Source organism: Nelumbo lutea, chromosome 3 (genome assembly GCF_056320005.1).
Source record: "Nelumbo lutea isolate HS-2025 chromosome 3, American lotus-T2T, whole genome shotgun sequence".
Taxonomy (NCBI): domain Eukaryota; kingdom Viridiplantae; phylum Streptophyta; class Magnoliopsida; order Proteales; family Nelumbonaceae; genus Nelumbo; species Nelumbo lutea.
In genome coordinates, this window is record NC_142686.1 from 104736257 (window position 1) to 104754537 (window position 18281).

The following is an 18281-nucleotide window of genomic DNA, read 5'->3' on the forward strand; positions in this document are numbered from 1 at the left end:
TTAATCAATTCAAAGGGTTGGAATTCCAGTGCTTGAAAGGCAAACTTGAGATTATGTATCATATACGTTTTTGGATACATAAGGAAAAGTTATAGCATGGGAAGCTCAAATGAACCCAAAAGACATCTGTAACGATATATAAAGTGAAGTCTTAGATGATTATAAATAAAGTATATAAATATAAAAGGAAATACATTTATATAAAGTAAATTATTGGGGTACACTTGAAAAAATGTTAGAAAAAGGTGTACAAGACTAAGATATGTATGCATATCTCTTAATTCTTGGGAGACTACAGACTACTATTATTCTTATCAATATCTATATATATAATTTTAATAATCAATTATATTTTAAATGTTTAATAAAAATCACTAAGACAAAACGTAGCAATATTATACGTTCTACATGCTTGAAACTAAAATAAGTATTGAATGTTGATACTTTGAACGTTGCTTGCAACCCATTGATGCAGGCTCCAATAACCTTTTTATTAGGCATGTCAATGAATAAAGTCAATGAGGTTAAATAGGAAAATTAATTAGGAAAGATATCTTATAAAGGCGTATCCATGAATAACAGGTAAATATAGAAATTAATTAGGAAAAATTCTTAAATGAATAAGGAGAGAGAGAGGTGTTTGAATTTGAATTTAAGAAAACCAAAACAAATAGGGAACAAAATTCAAGCAATCAGCCAATATGCTCAAACCTCAAAGCATCGGTTTGTATCAATCGATAATGGACCTATGCTAGTATATGGATATGGATAATAATATTGAGTTTCGACCATTCCACCAATATAGCATGCTTTATATAGAAAATATAAAAAATATAGAAATATATGTATGTTGATCCGTTTGGTTAACCAGATTTTTTATTCGATTTCGATCAATCTTTTTGGTTTGATTCGGTTTTTCGATTTTTCTTGCTCACCCCTAACAACTCATCCACTCATTCTCCCTCATCTCCATTATTCCATTAAATTGTATAAAATACATTAACTTTATCTATATACTGTAATTATTAGTAAAGATTAATTATATTGAAATTTAGATATTCGATGATATATTATTGTGCTAAATAATCTACTTCAATTTAAAATTATAATCCATTTATATTAATTACTGTTATTGATAAAAATATTTTTGTTAATATAATAAAAAGAATTTAATTAATAAAAGGAATAAGATAAATTAAAAATAATTACTAATTATTGTTATTGATAAAAATATTTTTATTAATATAATAAAAAAGTTCATTAGTAAAAGGAATAAGATAAACAAAAAAACTAATATTGGTTTAACATTAATATAAAACTAATACAAAATTATCAAACAATTATTAGTTTTATAATTAAATTTTATTAATTTAAAACCAACTTAAGTTCCATTGAAAAATAAAAATTTATATAGTTAATTAAATTTCATAAGCAATTTAAATTTAATATACTTAAATAAATTCATTTTTACTGATTTACAAAATTAATAAAAATTTTAATTTTAAATATAGTTTAATTATTTTAAAATCAGTTTAAATTCCATTTAAAAAAAAGGAAAATTATAAAAACCTCCTTGGGCTTTCTAACAATCCTATGAAACTCCCCAGTGTTTTGAGCTTAACAAAAACCTCACATATTATTTTGAAAAAATGTGCAAATACCTTCCTTACATCAGCATTCCAAATAAAAAATGTTGGCATAATGCATTAATTTTACTACACTTCAACCTTTTGACCTTGCTTTGTCCAAGAGAAGTAAGGAGAATTGTTCTTTGAAAGTTGTCTAACAAAATAAATTAGTGGAGGGTAAACTTAAAACTTAATATTATATACGATAATGCATAATAACGATGACTGGTGAGGGTATTTTGGTAACTTCAATATCTTTATTATTGAAAAGCCAAGGGAAATGAGGTATTTGCACCTTTTTTTTTTCAAAACCATAGGGAGGCCTTTGTTAGGATCAAAACACAAAGGTGACATATAAAATTGTTATAAGAGGATTTTTTTTATAATTTTACCTAAAAATAATAATAAATTAATAAATATTCTTTTCAAAATTTTAATAAAAATTAGCATTAAGATACAAGGAAAACACAAATTTATATAAGAAATAGGAAATTGGCCACTCTCACTAAAGCACCACTTAAATTGTGATTAGATAAACTAGACATAGCCCCAAAAAATTATACTTGAATTGAATTTAGATGAACACCATTTAATTAGAAATGTCATAGAGTTACATCTTCAATTTTACTTGAAAATAAAGGCCATGCATCACATGGGCCCTGAATAGTTTATATTTATTTCTTTTCACATCCAAATCCATCCAAATTATTCAAGCATATCCTATTGTTCCCCAAGTACATGTGGATAGTCCATATTGATACTTTGAAACTCATGGCCAGACCAAGCCTTGGTTGGCCATGAAGCTATATTACGAAATGGCCTCAACCGCTCAAATGAAAGCAATGAACAAATTTATTCTTGCTTGACTTTTTTTAGGGTTGCCAATCTTGAACCCAACCCATTTGACCCACCCACCTTGGAAACCACCCATACCCACTCAATCTATTGGCGGGTCAATATGGGTCGAGTAACCCATTAGGATCAGTGGAAAAGGGTCAAGGTGGGTTGGATTGCACGGGTCAAGATGGGTTGAGTCAAAGTCAACTCCATCTATACTCGCAAAAAAAAAAAAAAAAAAAAACAGTTGAAGTGACACGAATTCATACCTCTTAACATGTCTGCATCTCATTACAATTCTAAACCACCATGCCACATTTCATTTTGAGATTAAAAGTGAAATAAAATAGATTTTATTAACTTTCATGTTCACATGCAATTTTACACAAAAACAATTTTATAAAGTAATTTTATGAAAAAAACTTTTATGAAAGCATCTTTACACGAAAGCACTTTTATGAAATTACTTTTACAAAAGCACTTTTACATTAAAACACTTTATGAAAGTACTTTTACAAAAACACTTTCATGAAAGCATAAAAGCACTTTTATAAAAGTACTTTTATGAAAGCATAAAAGCACTTCTACAATTTTTTTGTGCTTTTCTGCATAATTTTTGCATTTTTATGGTGTTTTTCATGCATTTTCTGTATTTTTTGCATCTTTTCTGGTTTTTTCTACAAAAGTTCTAAATATTCTGAATTTTTTTGTAACTTTTTGTTTTTTTTTTTGTATTTTTCTGAATTTTCTATAATTTTTTAGTAATTTTTTGCATTTTTTACTATTTTCTGCATTTATCTACAATTTTTGCATTTTCGGGTAAACGAGTTAACATGACTCGTTGTTGTCACATGGCAATCTTGAGAGATTATTCTCTCAAAAGTTATTATTTTAGGTATACAAGCCATTTCAATCCATTTTTGTATTTATAGGTGAGGGTAGGTGGGTTAGTACAGGTGAGGGTGGTTAAGGGTCAATATGGACAAGTCAAATGGATCAATACGGACGAGTCAAATGGATCAATATGGGTGGGTCAGGGTGGGTTAGGGTTAGGCGGGTTATGACCCTTTAACAAGGATTGATGATGAATTGATGGGTCGATATGGGTGGATTGGTATTCAACTCTTACCCAACCCAACCCAACCATTTGCCACCCCTACTTTTTTTAACACACACACACTCTCTCTCTCTCTAACTTTTTTTTGATTAGTAACAAAAACTTTTATTAATAAAAGGAGATGGAAAATATACAACAAGAAAGGGCGGGTGGGGGGTAAAATCTCTCACCCCACCCTAAAAATAAAACATCACATTACAATACAGCCCAAAAGAAACTAGTTCTTCCCACCCCTTGTTTAGCTAAATAATCTGCAAAAGAATTAGCATTCCTCTTGACCACTAAAACTGAATTTGCATGTCTTGAGTGAGCTGGTAAATTTTCTTTTTTTTTTTCATTTGAGAATTTCCATAAACTAGCATCTTCCTTCTGCAGCCAGTTAATAGCCAATTTGGAATCACCCTCCAGTAGCAGCTTCCTAATATTCAGTTGTTTGGGTCTTTTTATTCCTTCTAATACTGATGAAATTTCAACTCTCAGAGAATCCCCCCAACCTATAGGCCCTAAAAACATGGCCATAATTCGGCCTTCTTCATCCTTGAACACTCCTCCTATACCTAAAGGGCTTGGGTTCCTTCCGCTGCTGCCATCAAAATTCAATTTAGTGAACCCCATAGTTGGAGGAGACCAAGCTGGAACAGAGGCATTAATCAACCGAGCAGACCAGGCATCTTCTTTCCAATTTCAAATGATATCTCCTGCTGAGAAGCCTTCAAAAAGCTTCATAGACTTGACCCAATGAACCACCCTAATGTAGATTAAATCAATGATGGCTTCTTTGTTCTTTTCTTTTTCCTGGAAAGTTCGTTGATTTCTTTCCTCCCACACTGTCCACTATACAGCTGCTCTTACACATCTCTACAAGATCTTACCTCTCTTTTTTAAACCCCTCACTGGAGTAGAGTTAAACAAGCTTCGTACACTTAGGGGAGTGGGCCACTTGCAATCAAAAGGAGAGAAAAACCAACACTAGATTTCTAAAACAAAAGGACAGAAAACAAATAAGTGATAACAACTATCACCATTCCTCTTACATAAGATACACCGGTGCGGGGATAAACACCATCTTGGCTTTTTTCTTTTGAAGTAAGTTACAAGTGTTACACTTTCCTCGGATAGCTTCCCAACATAAAACACCTATTCTGGGAGGAATCGGTCTACCCCAAACTCTCAAAACCGGGAAAGAAAAATGAAGGGCCGAATGGGAATGGGTTAATTCCTTGAAGAAAAAAGAGCATGAAAAAATACCCGAAGGAGTAGGAGCCCAAATCCCACTGTCCAATCTAGAGGGGTCAATAACTACCTCATCTAGAATCTTAATCAAATTAAATATGGAATCCAATTCAAAGTCTCTAAGAGGCCTCCAGAAGCCCAGGTTCCAAACAGGGCCAGAATTAGAAAATGTTAGGAAAGTAACAACAAGCTCATTTTTAAATCTTGAGAGAGAGAACAAAGAAGGAAACTGCTCTTCCAAAGGTGTGTTGCCCACCTAGATATGTTTCCAAAATCTTACAGAATTGTCAGAGCAAAGGTCATACCTGATAAAAGGATTGATGGAAAAAGAGCATGAATATACTCCCGGGGGGAAGCTCTTGTAGCCCTAGATGATACACCCGTGTCTCAGCTGTCTACCTCTTGCCCAGAATACTTAGGACTATTTTAGCCCACATATTATCCTTTTCCTTTGTCAGTATCCATAACCATTTCCCCAATAAAGCTTCATTTTTCTTCTACAAGTTACCCAAGCCAAGACCACCATCCTTTTTAGCTTCGTTTACCTGATCCCACCTAACTCTATGGTCTCTTTTCTCCTCCCCAAGTTCCCATAGGAAATCTCTCATGAGTTTCTCCAACACCCTACACACTCCCTCAGGAATCTTAAACACAGACAGAAAGTATATGGGGAGGTTCGCCAAGGTTGCTTTAATCAACATTATCTTACCACCCAAAAATAGTTTTTATTCCATGAAACTAGCTTTTTTTGTGAATTTCTCAATCATCATATTCTAAAAGTCCCTTTTGGTAGGATTATCCCCTTAGGGAAGAAGTCCCAAATATTCCAGTGGTCACTGTGCAATCTTGCATCCCAATATTTGGGCCCTTTCTTCCACCTCTTCAGCCCTCATATTAATACCAATCACACAACTCTTATCAAAGTTGACATTGAGGTTGTTCACATGTTTAAATACATTAATCATTCGTTTTAAGTTTATAACCCACCTAATTTCATCCCCTCCACAAAACAAAATTGTGCCATCCGCAAATTGTAAATGAGTGATCTACCATCCCAACTTTACATCCACTTACCAGACCCCTCTGCCCTCTCCATAATCCTCCTCAGCACCCCTAGAATCTGAACCCCATCTCTCTCTCTCTCTCTCTCTCTCTCTCTCTAACTTGTCCATTTCCCTGCCAATTCTCTCTCCTCTCACCCCCTTTCTCTACTCTTTAGTCTCTCCCTTCTCCTTCATCTCATTCATTTTTCATGAAGCCCAATTTCTGTGTTAGGGTTAAACCAACCAGGTAAACACATACGACACTACAGGAGAAACCTGAAGATTCTTTTTTTATTATTTTAAATATCTAAATTAATTATTAATGGGTGTGGGTGGTTACCGGTTGGTGTACAATCTTCTATATTCATCCCTAAAAAAACAGCACCATCTAAGAAACAATAGGGTAGTTGCCATAAAGAGATGATTTGATTTACTTACCCTAAGAATTGCCAAATGCAGTTAACTAAATTGATCGATTCGATTTCAATTTGGGATTTTTGAAAAACCGAAAAACCGGTTTGATTTTTGATTAAACTACAAAAAAACCAATGATTAACTGAACCGATCACTATATATATTTTTATGTATATTTTATATATATTTTTAATACGTTACATATTTTCTATGTATTATATATAAATATACTTTTATTATGTATAAAAATATATACTTCTATTTATATATATTTATATAAGCATAAATATAAATATCGTATCGGAAGCCTCAAGCCTCATACAGCCCTACCAACATTTCGAAGTATATCAATATTTTGAACCTTGCTGATAACAAAAAAATTACCATAGTTTAAAAAAGATGTGAATGTTTTGCTTTTTTTCTAAGCAAATGTAAATATTCAAAATATCGATACAGGGCAATACGCCAATAGGGCATACGGCCTGTATAGGTACTGTTTTTTATTTTTTTCCAAACTGATTCAGAGGGGTCGATTTAAGGCCAGTCCACCCTCTCAACCACTTGCAAACCCAAAACACCCCCCTATAGAAGCGTATCGAGAAGACTCCGATATAATACATATCGACCGATACATGACAATTTTGATCCTTGGTATGCAAAACCATTTCTTAGAACAAAAACATCGTTAAAGAATGTGTTTCAATTTTTTTTACAAGGATTATTAGTTTGTAAAGAATGCAATACAAATATGTACCATGCAAATACAAAAGTTTAGAAATGCATGAGGTTTTGCACTCCATATTTGATTTTTGCACTCTTCTCAAACTAAAACTAATATTGTGACTTTAAAGGCAAACAAGAGTGCAAGACTTGGTAGTTTCATGTACTGAATAAAAATAACAAGTGGATGAAGTGACTACTAGTATCTGCGCTCTAACAAAAAAGAGTACGAACTACACATTGCACAGAAACACAAGTGATAATATATTATCATGGTTTTAGCAACATGCCTATCCTTTTATTCCAAAGGAACACCTGTGTTTTTTCGTAGAAACCATGAGAGAATTTTTCATGGAACAGCAATAAGAGGTGGCTGATTAACCCTGCAGGCCAATAATACCTACACAAGAAAAAAGCTTAAATAAATCAAATGCAAATCAACAACTAAACCTCAATAAATGACTAAAGTTTATTATTGTATGTTTATTTTCTGGACACTCAGGACAGATATTATTGGCACACATTACACACATGGCTATAATTTGCATAATTGACAGAAACCTCCCCCGTCAACGACAAATTATATCATTGTTTATAAGTGTATGGGGTTTTAATGCCGGTTGGATCCCATCAGAATTTTGAAGTTTCAATATTACCTAAGACTGATCATCTTCCAAGAGGAAAAAAAAAGATTCTAAATGCATATTAATACATTTATTAATTATAATCTCTATATAACTACACACAAATGTAAAGACCAATCGAAGATATATTGGATGAGAATGAAGTACTTTTGACAGCCCCCACACAACAATAAATAGGGCATACTTTTCTTTTCCAGCATGCAATGTAGCAAGGGAAAGTCGATCCTTGTGACTATACCTGTTCATGGGCTGGGCTGGGCCGGGCTTTTATTGTGTATTAACAAATTTTTCTAAGGCCCGAGCCCGAGCCCGGCCTGACCATTGGGCCTACAACTTGGGCCTGAGCCCGGCCCTCATAAAAAGCTCGAAGTCTGAGCTTGGGCCGGACCCAAAATTTAGCCTATACTATTATTATTATTAATTTTGAAGTGGCTGAATAGAGAGAGATTGAAATTATAAAGAAAAGAATAAATAAATAAATATATATATATATATTAAATTTTAAATATATATTTTAATAAATAATATATTATTTATATATTTTATATAATATATAAAATACATATTATATATTTTATAAAATATATAATACTGAGTCAGGTTGGGCCGGGCTTTTTTAACAAATCTCAAGCCCAGCCCAAAACACAATCGGACTTACTTTGTTAGGCCCGAGGTCAGGCCCACGGGCCTAATTATATGACCAAGCCCAGCCGGGTGCAGGCCGGGCCGGGCCCGCAGGTTACCCGGCCCATGAACAGGTCTACTTGTGACTAAGGATGTAAACGGTTTCCAATTATCCGATTTCCGACGTAATTGAATCGAATTCTACATCCACCGCCCTTGGCTATTAGTTACTGAGCTCTTGCTATAGCTCTAGGGATAGGGCTTCTTTCTATCTCTTGCTCGCGGCTCTACTTCATTCTTTTTCAAAGCCCTAGCTACTACTCGAATTCATTCCTCTCGGTAAGTGAAGCTCTCTCTATTCTCGATGACCCTTCCTCTCCTCTCTCCTCCCTCCCTCTCTCTCTCTCTCTTGTCCTTTCCTCTCCCTCTTTTAAGTTTTAATTTCATTCTTATTCCTCCTCTTCTCTTCCTCCCTCTCCCTCCGTCTTTTCTATTTGCACTTCTCTCTTCCTCTCTCCTTTTTTTTTATTTCAAATCTTTGCAAGCTATCAGCACCGATGGCAGCATCAGTGATAGCAGTTGAGCACCAGTCACCAGCCACTACCATCTCCTTCACCGTTCAAACTCAAACTCAAACTCGAACTCAACACCTCAAGGCCCTCAACTGTCCAACATCATGGGTCATTCTTCTGCAACAGTCCAGCATCACCGGCCAGCACTGTTCACTACCATCGCATTTGCATTGTTAGGAACCCATGACTCGCCATCACACACTCACACTTGGCCCACCGCCAGAAACCCATGACTACCGTCGTCAATCCCCCGACTCTTTTCTCAAGCTAATTACTTGCTTTTTTTTCCAAAATCAATCATTTAAGATTATAGGCCTGATGCCGGTCGAATTCAAATCAATTCGAATATTCGATTTAATAATAGAATTCAAATTCGAATTGAAACATTCGATATCCAGCGAATTGAATTCGAATCTAGCCTGATTCGATTCAAATTCGATCCGTTTATAGGCGTACTTGTGACACCCATATCTAATGGTTGTGGATTGCAAAAAAGTCATATCCATACTGTTATAAAACTATCCTCTATTTCTTTGTTTGAGAAAAGATATAAAAGTCAATTTATTATATCTTTAAATGACAGCTTTAAAGGCTACAAAAGGTTAAAAATGTAATTTCAATTATTACTTTTCACCCCATTTAATCCCCTTTCATTAAGTCTTATACTTAGGGTATTAAATCCAATTTTCTCTTACTAAATTCTATATTTTAAGTTACTTTTCACTAATAAACAACACTAATTAGATCTATGTCAAGGTTTTTTACAATATAAACCTATATATTTTAAAACTGACTCAAAAACAAAATTATTCTTTATCCAAGTGGCGACTAAGCAATTCAACCATCCAAATCATATTGATCAACCTATGAAATCATAGTTAGGTAATAACATTTTTAAAATAAAAAAATTATAAAAATATATAAAACATTAGACACATTTATGATATTTTTATTGATCAAATTAAAAAAGTGTAATAAACAAAATTGAATTTTATTGATAATGAAAATAAAAAACATAATTTAGAACTAACCAAAAATGAAATATAAAAATTAATAATAAATAATTCAACTTTTAGATTAAATGTGTTAACCTTTAATGTCTTAAATAGATAAATAATAAAAATTTAATAAAATATAAAAATATAAAAAGGAAAAAAATACATAAATTTTGCAAAAAAGCACTTGGGCGCATATATAATATCATATATTTATCATATTAAACAAAAAGTGTGATGTATCAAAATTATTTTTACACAAAAGAAAATAAAAAATTATAGAAAAAACTAAACACATCTATAATTCTATATTTACGCTATTATTAAAAATATAAATAAGATTGTAAAACTTTCTTTTAACTAAAATACTCATTTTTGAATTTAGTCCCTATTTAATTATAGAATTTAAATTGTAATTGAACTATTACTTTTCAGCTCATTCAATTTCCTCTACACTTTTTTTATTAACGAACAAAAGAAGAAATACACCAAAAGGATAAAACACTACAAAAAGAAGAGTAGACAAGTAGGTAGGTGTATCAATGATACTTGAAGCTTCACAACTTGATCCAACTATCACATATTTGGACAAGGTATTTATGTAATCAGACTTGGATTTTGCAATCCACATTTAGTTAATAATAAAAAACAAAAAATAAAAAATACATAAAGTTTATAGAAAATTTTGGATATATGATTACTATCATTATCATCATCTAGAATTGCCACGTGCAAAACATGTGCACACTTGCTAATTTTAGAAAAAGCTTCACCGATATCCAACTGAGATCAAAGGAGTGTGTTAAAAGTGCATGGTGCAAAAATACAAAATACTAATCATACAAAATTAAAAAATACAAAAAAAACATTGATATCCAACATTTGTGCTCGAGGTGCATGTGTTCTCGAAGCAAGGTAAAAAATTACAAAAGAAAAAGGCAAAACAATTCAAAAATTAAAAAAAATACTTATCATAATATAAATAAACTTTAATTTCAAAATGATTATTTTAAAAAACCTATTATATAAAATTAATATATAAATATAACATGTAAAACATATTCAAATGAAATTTTAAAATTAAAATAAAACATGTAAAACATTTTCAAGCATGTAAAACCCACAATTCCTTTTTCTCCTCAATTGCATTACTTCAAATAGTTTGCTCGCTTTGCTTGCTCACCAAAGGTTTGAGAACCCCCTATTTACTAACGTTGTTCATTCATTCATCCTAGTAAATTATTTTTTTAAAAGATAGTTAACATTATAAAATCATTTATTTTTGTGTAATGATTAAGAACTTAAGACCCTAACATAGATATAGATTTGTTTGGGCTTGCCTAGAGGGGCTTGGTTAGGGGTTCAAAGCCCTTGTCCCAACCGTTAGGTTCAAAAATGAACAAAGGGGACAAACAATTAAAAACGCGCACCAGATGCATGCCTAGGCACACACCTTAATATGCGCCCCACTTGAGCACCTAGGTACACCTTCAAATCAAAACCCATTTTTGTTGTTGAGATATTAATCGGGATTTGACCAGATCAATTCCATATTTGGTCTATTGCATGATCTAAGAGAAACAAACAATAGTAAGGAATATAGGGGAGAACAATTTCATACCACAAGCTACCCTGCCTCCAGCATTCCCAGTGCTTTTGCTAAGTTCATGTCCTCCTGCACAAATACATCTTTAGATAAGTTCAAAATCTAAATAAACCAATGGGTTTTACTTTGAAAGTATAAACCAATGAACACTTGCACATAATCAACATTAACTACATAATCAATTGATACAGTAAGGTCATGCTTAAGTATCCTCAAATTCCACTGTTGACTAAGCTAGTGGAATTGCTCACAATATTCATTACTATAAATAAACCCAACTATTATAATTTGTAAACCATTTAGGCCTAAACAATCTCCTCTTAGTGGTAAGATCAACCTTTCTAATTACCATAAGAAAATAAGAATCTAGCCCACCTAGAAAAAGAAAGGCCATACCATCCAAGCCTTGCTACCTTACAAGTAATCAACTAAGGGTACAAGTTGGCTAAACCAACTCAAGTTACAGCCCAATTATCTAATCTGATACCAAATTTTAGGAACACCAGTCAAAATTTGAAACCAAGCAAGATGTATATACTGTTATTGATTTGAAATTTGATCGTGGTGGCAATATTGAGTGCTACTAAGGGAAAAAAATTTGTGCGTGAGGGTAAATATAGATGCCATGTTGAGAGGGTCTAAGCTTTTGCAGTGGAGGGAAGAATAAAAGTGACTGTTGACAGCTGCTGCCTTGTTAACCCAGATCCCTCTCAAGTAGGTGTTGGTATTTTTAGAGACTACTGGAAATACATTGCAAAGCAACCGAGGTATAACAGGTGAAGATACATTGGGCTGAGTTTATTACTCAGTTCAAAAGCCTAAAACTAGCCTATTCTCTGGAACAGAACAGATTGGTGGAGGAATGCAATTGTCAATTGGTGATAGGCTGGCCCACAGAACTGAACTGCGAGCACCAAGCCCAGGAATTAATGTGTAAATCTATGGTGATCTTGTTTTGTACGTCAGTCATTAGCTGTTAGTATTGTTCCCCTTCATTCAGAAGTGTGGAATATTGGGGGTTTCTCCTTTGTGTAAAATACATAGAAACCTTTTGGTAAACAGTAAAAGCCATTTGTAATCATTCAATACAGCCAGTGGTGACAGGTAACCTTCATTTGATCAGGCATAAGAAGAGTTATAGGCTCTAGCATCAAATCCACAATTTACTTTTCAGCCATGCTGCCAACTCATCATATTACGAAGACACTTGGAATTCTAGAAATTGCATCCATTTGACCATTTTAGAAGAACAAAAAAGTATCATTTCTAGCTCCATAGCTGACAAATCCTCAATCCCTTCTATTTGTTGCTGTGTTATTGTTTTGTTTCTTTTTTAGGGTACCTGGGGTTTCCAATACTAACAAACACCAACCCCCGGTTTCTAAAATTGTTCTGCAATTAACTCAAGCTATTTGATAATTGCAGATACCCTCACTTTGTCCAGGAAAACAAAAATTACCAACAAAAAAGGAAGTTTAAGTAATTACCCTTCCCAAGATCATCAGGATCAGCATGTACTACGACAGCCCTTCCAATAATTGAATTGGGTCCAGTAAGAGGAATCTGCAAACATAAATCAACATTTGACGAAATGGACCATAACAAGTGTAATGGGCATTTACAAATGAAAGTTGAGGGAAAAATAGAAGATAAGGCAAATTACCTGATTGTCAACAATGGTGATGTTAACAGTACCTGAATGATAAGAAACCCAAGCTTTTAGATACAAATGAAGTCTATACAGCACTCTAACTGCAGTACTGTACTAAAATAAATAGATTTTGCTTGTATAGCTGTGTTGGTTGTGTTATACCCACCTCTCTGAACATGTGATAATTCTATGTAACCATATGGATGGGATTTTATGCTTTGGCAAAACTAAGAATCCCCGTCTCTGAAATCCCAACCCAAAGAACATCCAAACAAAAGCTAAAATAACAAGAATTGCAATATGATGATGACGGTTATGGCCATGCAAGAAAGAGAGAAAACCAAAGAACACTTACCATCCTCACCAACAGTGACATTCCCAAGGTCACCAGCATGACGGTTTTCATCCTCAGGAGCACCATGCTCTTTGCTTTGAGGATTAAAATGTGGTCCTGAAAATTGAACAACCAAGCAGTATTAAAAGGAAATCAGCAAACAATCCAGCTTTAAAGTTAAAAAAAAAAAAAAGGAAAGTTCATGGTTTTCCTGTTTTTTGGTGGTCCAAAAAGGTAATAGTATTACTCAAAAGGCATAATACCTGTTGACATACAACCATTTGTGGTGTCACCAAGGGCATGGACATGGAAGCCATGAAACCCGGGTTTAAGACCTGAGACACTTCCTGTTATTTTAGTTGATCCTAAAACAAAAAATAAAACTGCAAAAATGAGTTTGATCTTACAAAACAGTGTTAATACCTCCAACTTTTAAATAAACAAATGAACTAAAATGCAATTACCATCTTCTTCCTCGGTAAAGTAAATGGTGCCACTGACACCCTCCTTGCTGTTAAGAACGGCAACAGCTTTCACCATCGTTCTATGTGATCTAAACATAAAACCTAATTAGATATACAATAACAAGAAAAATCTAGAGAAAAGAATAGAGGAAACGAAGGGAGTGATGGAAAGAAGGAAAAAGGAGATGGGGAGTTTTTCTTGGCATCATAACGGGTTATTCTCTTACAATAGTTAACTAGAAGGAAACGATGCAAAATCTGTAAAGATTCTTAAATTTCAAGTCAAAGAATCAATAGTTGGAGTTGCATTTTCCAATCCCCAAAAGTTCTAGTGCAGATTGTTAGCATAATCGTGATTTCTTCATTTTTTTCCCCAAAGATTCACAATAAAGAAAGCAGTGAAAAACCAAGGGTTATCAAAAAACACCTTATCATTTAAAACATTCAAGACTATAAAGTACATCAAATTATAAGAATAGTTAACCATGTCAATAGCTTACAAAAATAAACAAAGAAAACAACGAGGCTATCCTTTTTTTTTCTTCCTTTCTTAGAATACTCCGGTCCATTCAATCTATATTCGATATCTCTAGTTATTTCAACTAAATATCCAGCAGATCTACATCAGAATATTTCGAAATTTGAGTCTAAGCAAGAACCAAAAGTGTCGAATAGAGTTCAAAGCAGTTCATACGTACGGTCCTTAAATATCACAAATAAATCAACAGATACTCTTAATTTCTTTCAAGTGGAAGTATCAAATGAACGAGACAGACCCTAAATCTATAAGTTCAGAAAATGAGCTCGATTCCATTATGCTGAGAAGCCAAACAGAAAATTGGAAAAAAAAAATCAAAATACAGGATAAAGGTCGGATAAGGCAAATGATCGGCGTCCAGATCAAGCCCAAAAAAAAGGTAAAAAACAGAACAATAGACATAAAACCTAGAGAGCATATGTTCTTCAAAGAATCGTATTAAAGTGTTAAACCCTAAAACACAAACAACGATTGAAAGTGTTAGACCCTATAAAAAGCTTCTAATCGAAGAAGGCCCGGAGAAGCATGGACTTTACCTCAGAACACCCCTAGAAAGAGACAGAGAGAGAGTAGGCTTCGATCGTCCGCTCCTGTGATGAAATACAGAAAACTCTTCCAGCTGCCACAGCTCAACTGCTTTTATAAGGAGAATCAATGCGACAAATGTGGAATTTAGCAAGTAGCCAGTGGCCACCTACCCTTCGAAAAAAAAATATATATATATATATATATATATATATATATATATATATATATTAAAATAAAGCGGTCAAGAAAAAAAAAATCTTGAATTTTTTATTTTTTTTATTCTATATAATTTTTTAAATAATAAGATGCACTTTTCTAATAAGCTAAATAATCATTTTCCTAAAATATCTTCTCAATTACTTTTCCCACTTTTTCCAAAATTATCTCTAATTCCTATTTATCTCCAAAATTATCTCGAATTTAGTAGAGTGTTTTTCTCCTCAAGTATCTCTAATTCCTATTTATCCTCTCCCCTACATTTTATTTATATCTATCTAAAGAAAGTTTAGATTAAAAAAATTAAGAATTATTTAAATATTCTAACAAAATTATATAATAACTTTAAAATATTTATTAAAAACACAAAAAACTATTTTTATATTTTTACAAAATATATCACAAAATTATGTATTAACAATTTAAATTATGTTTTTTCGAATTATTAATTTAAATATTTAATAATATGTAATAGCTTTAAATAAATAAAATTCAAATAAAAAATTTAATATTTTATAGATTATTTAAATATTTAAATAACTAAATATGTATCATAACTATATTTTAAATAGTTCAAATAATGAAGTTATGTAATAAATTAAAAAAAAAATCTTTAAAGTAGAAAAATAATTATAGCATAATATTGAAATTAATAATAATTTAATATATTACAAAAATAATAATAAAATTATGTAATAATAGTATAAATTATGGTTTTATGGATAATTAAATTCAATAAATAGATAATATTTTAAAATTTAAATACTTTGCATATTATTTAACTATACTAAATATTTTAAATAAAAAAATATTTAACATAACTAGATTTTAAATAGTTAAAATAAATAAATTATGTAATAAATTTAAAAAAAAATCTGAAAAGTAGAAAAATAATTATAACAAAATATTTAAAATAATAATAATTTAATATTTTACATGATATTGTAAATAATTAATTTCACTTATATCAAGTAATAATTCGGGAAAATAACTTTCAAACAAATAATATTTATTAATAATAATTTTAAACTCTTAATCTTTATTCATTATATAATTATATATACTAAAATTAATATTTGTTGTATTTCAGTAATTATTTTTTATTTTTTGTCATAAATATATTTTCAATGGTTATGTATAAATTTATTTTGTTTTGTTATTTAACAAAAAAATCAATAATTATTGGAGATTAAATTACTATTATTGAAATTTTTAAATTTAATTTATTGTACTTATTGTATTTATTGTATTTTTGTCATGACTTATTAACTAATATTTATTAAAGATTAAACTATTATTTGAGATTATACTATTTATTGACTAAGTTAATATTTTTTTAATACTTATTGTATTTTTCATTATTAATATATTTTCAATAATTGTGTATTTTCACTATAAATTTTCAATAATTATTTGAGATTAAACTATTGTTATTTATTAGAGATGAGACTATTAATTTAGTTAAAATTATGAGTGTTCATGAGTTGGTCTGGTTCGATTGTTGGCTATTTGGCCAATCAAATCGACCTGGTCAAGTTGGAGAGTTGGTTGGTTGAAATCAATTGACCTTCTATGAAAACCGGCTCACCCAAGTTGTATCGGTTTGGGTCGATTTTTTTGTTTGGTCAGTCAGTTCAAAAGATTTAAACTTAATAACTAAATTTAATTTTAAAAATTATAGTGCAACTATAAAAAAATTAGATTTATGATATAAAATATTTTAGACTAAGAAATCTAGGAAAATTCCCAATTTTTCATATTAATAATTATATTTAAAATATAAATATTAATATATATCCATGGTTAGGTCATTTGATTCTAGTTGGTTTACAAATGGCCAAAGTGAAACTGATCCAACTTGGTCAAATTGGAAAATTTTTTAACCAAAGCTGACCTAAAATTTTTTAACCAAAGCTGACCAAAGTGAAACAGATCCAACTTGGTTGAATTAAATACTAATAATTAGGTTTATTCATCACTTTGATGATTAAACCTATTTGAAATTAATTATTGTTATTTTTGTATTATAAAATGTTTATTAAAAGTAATATATAAAATATGAATAATTATTAATTATTGTTATTTTCTATTAGGCTACATTTGGATGCGATGTAAATCAAGAACCGATGTAAATTTTACATCAGTTTGGCTTTATATGCGTTTGGAAAGAGAGTGTGATTATTATCAATGTAAAACTACACTCCGATTCAATTTTGCATGCGTTTGGATGGAGTGTAGTTTTACGTCGATGATAGATGTAAACCTCATCACCTCTAAAGTTTTACACCAATAATCAATGTAAAACTTTACACTCTTCCACCCATTACTATTTAAAAACAAAAAAAAAAACAAAAAACAACATTCACTTTTTGGTTCAGTGTAAAACGTCATCAGTGTATTTTTACACTGATTCCAAACGTAGCCTTGGGGTCATTTACTAGAACACACCTTATAGTTTTACACATTTACTTAAACCTACATTATAGCTTTCATTTTAGTAAAACATCCCATATATTTTACAACTTATTTACTTAATCAACCTTTCATTAAGGATTTTTTTTGCCATTAGGCTCATTTTTTTATTCCAAAAAATACCCTTAACACTTTTTTATATAGAAAGCAAAATTGACCAAATATAACCAATAGAGTGGCCCATGTCTTATTAAGGGCAAAAATGGTATTTTTATTTTTATTTTTTTAATTAAATTTATTTAAATGAACATTAGGGTCAACACTATCACTTTCCACTATCATCTAATGAAAGATTGATTAAATTCATTACAAATTATAAGTGGTGTTTTAGTAAAATGCTAATTATAGGGTAAATTTTAGTAAATCCATGAAACTATAAGGGGTATTTTAGTAAATGATCATTTCTATTATTTAGCTTTCATTTAATAAATCCCGTACATCACACAGGTCCCTGCTAGTTTTGTTAAATTAAAGATAAGATATATAATTGTTTTATATAATAATTAATAATTAAGTATAGATAACTTAATTAAAAACTTCCAACATTATTCATCTAAATTGGACTCCATGTTGGAAGACAAAGAGCTCATGGATGCTATTGTATTATTGGTTTAACAATTGATCTACAACCCACCGACGTTTCCT

General features: G+C 31.3%; 1 protein-coding gene across 2 annotated transcripts; it reads right to left on the reverse strand.

Moving 5' to 3' along the window:
• Nucleotides 1-7132: 7132 nt before the first annotated feature.
• LOC148867341 (superoxide dismutase [Cu-Zn] 4A) lies at nt 7133-15040 on the reverse strand. Of its 2 annotated transcripts, none has more exons than XM_088976727.1 (8): nt 14957-15040; nt 13883-13962; nt 13682-13783; nt 13440-13535; nt 13097-13128; nt 12921-12996; nt 11449-11502; nt 7133-7392 (listed from the first exon to the last, which is right to left on the reverse strand). In XM_088976727.1, exons 2-8 carry the CDS (start codon nt 13956-13958, stop codon nt 7370-7372), a joined length of 459 nt encoding a protein of 152 aa, XP_088832853.1. In that variant the 5' UTR covers nt 13959-13962; nt 14957-15040; the 3' UTR covers nt 7133-7369. The 2 variants fall into 2 exon arrangements, with proteins under 2 accessions (XP_088832853.1, XP_088832852.1); XM_088976726.1 differs by having other exon boundaries at nt 13883-13971.
• Between the last annotated feature and the right edge of the window lie 3241 nt (nt 15041-18281).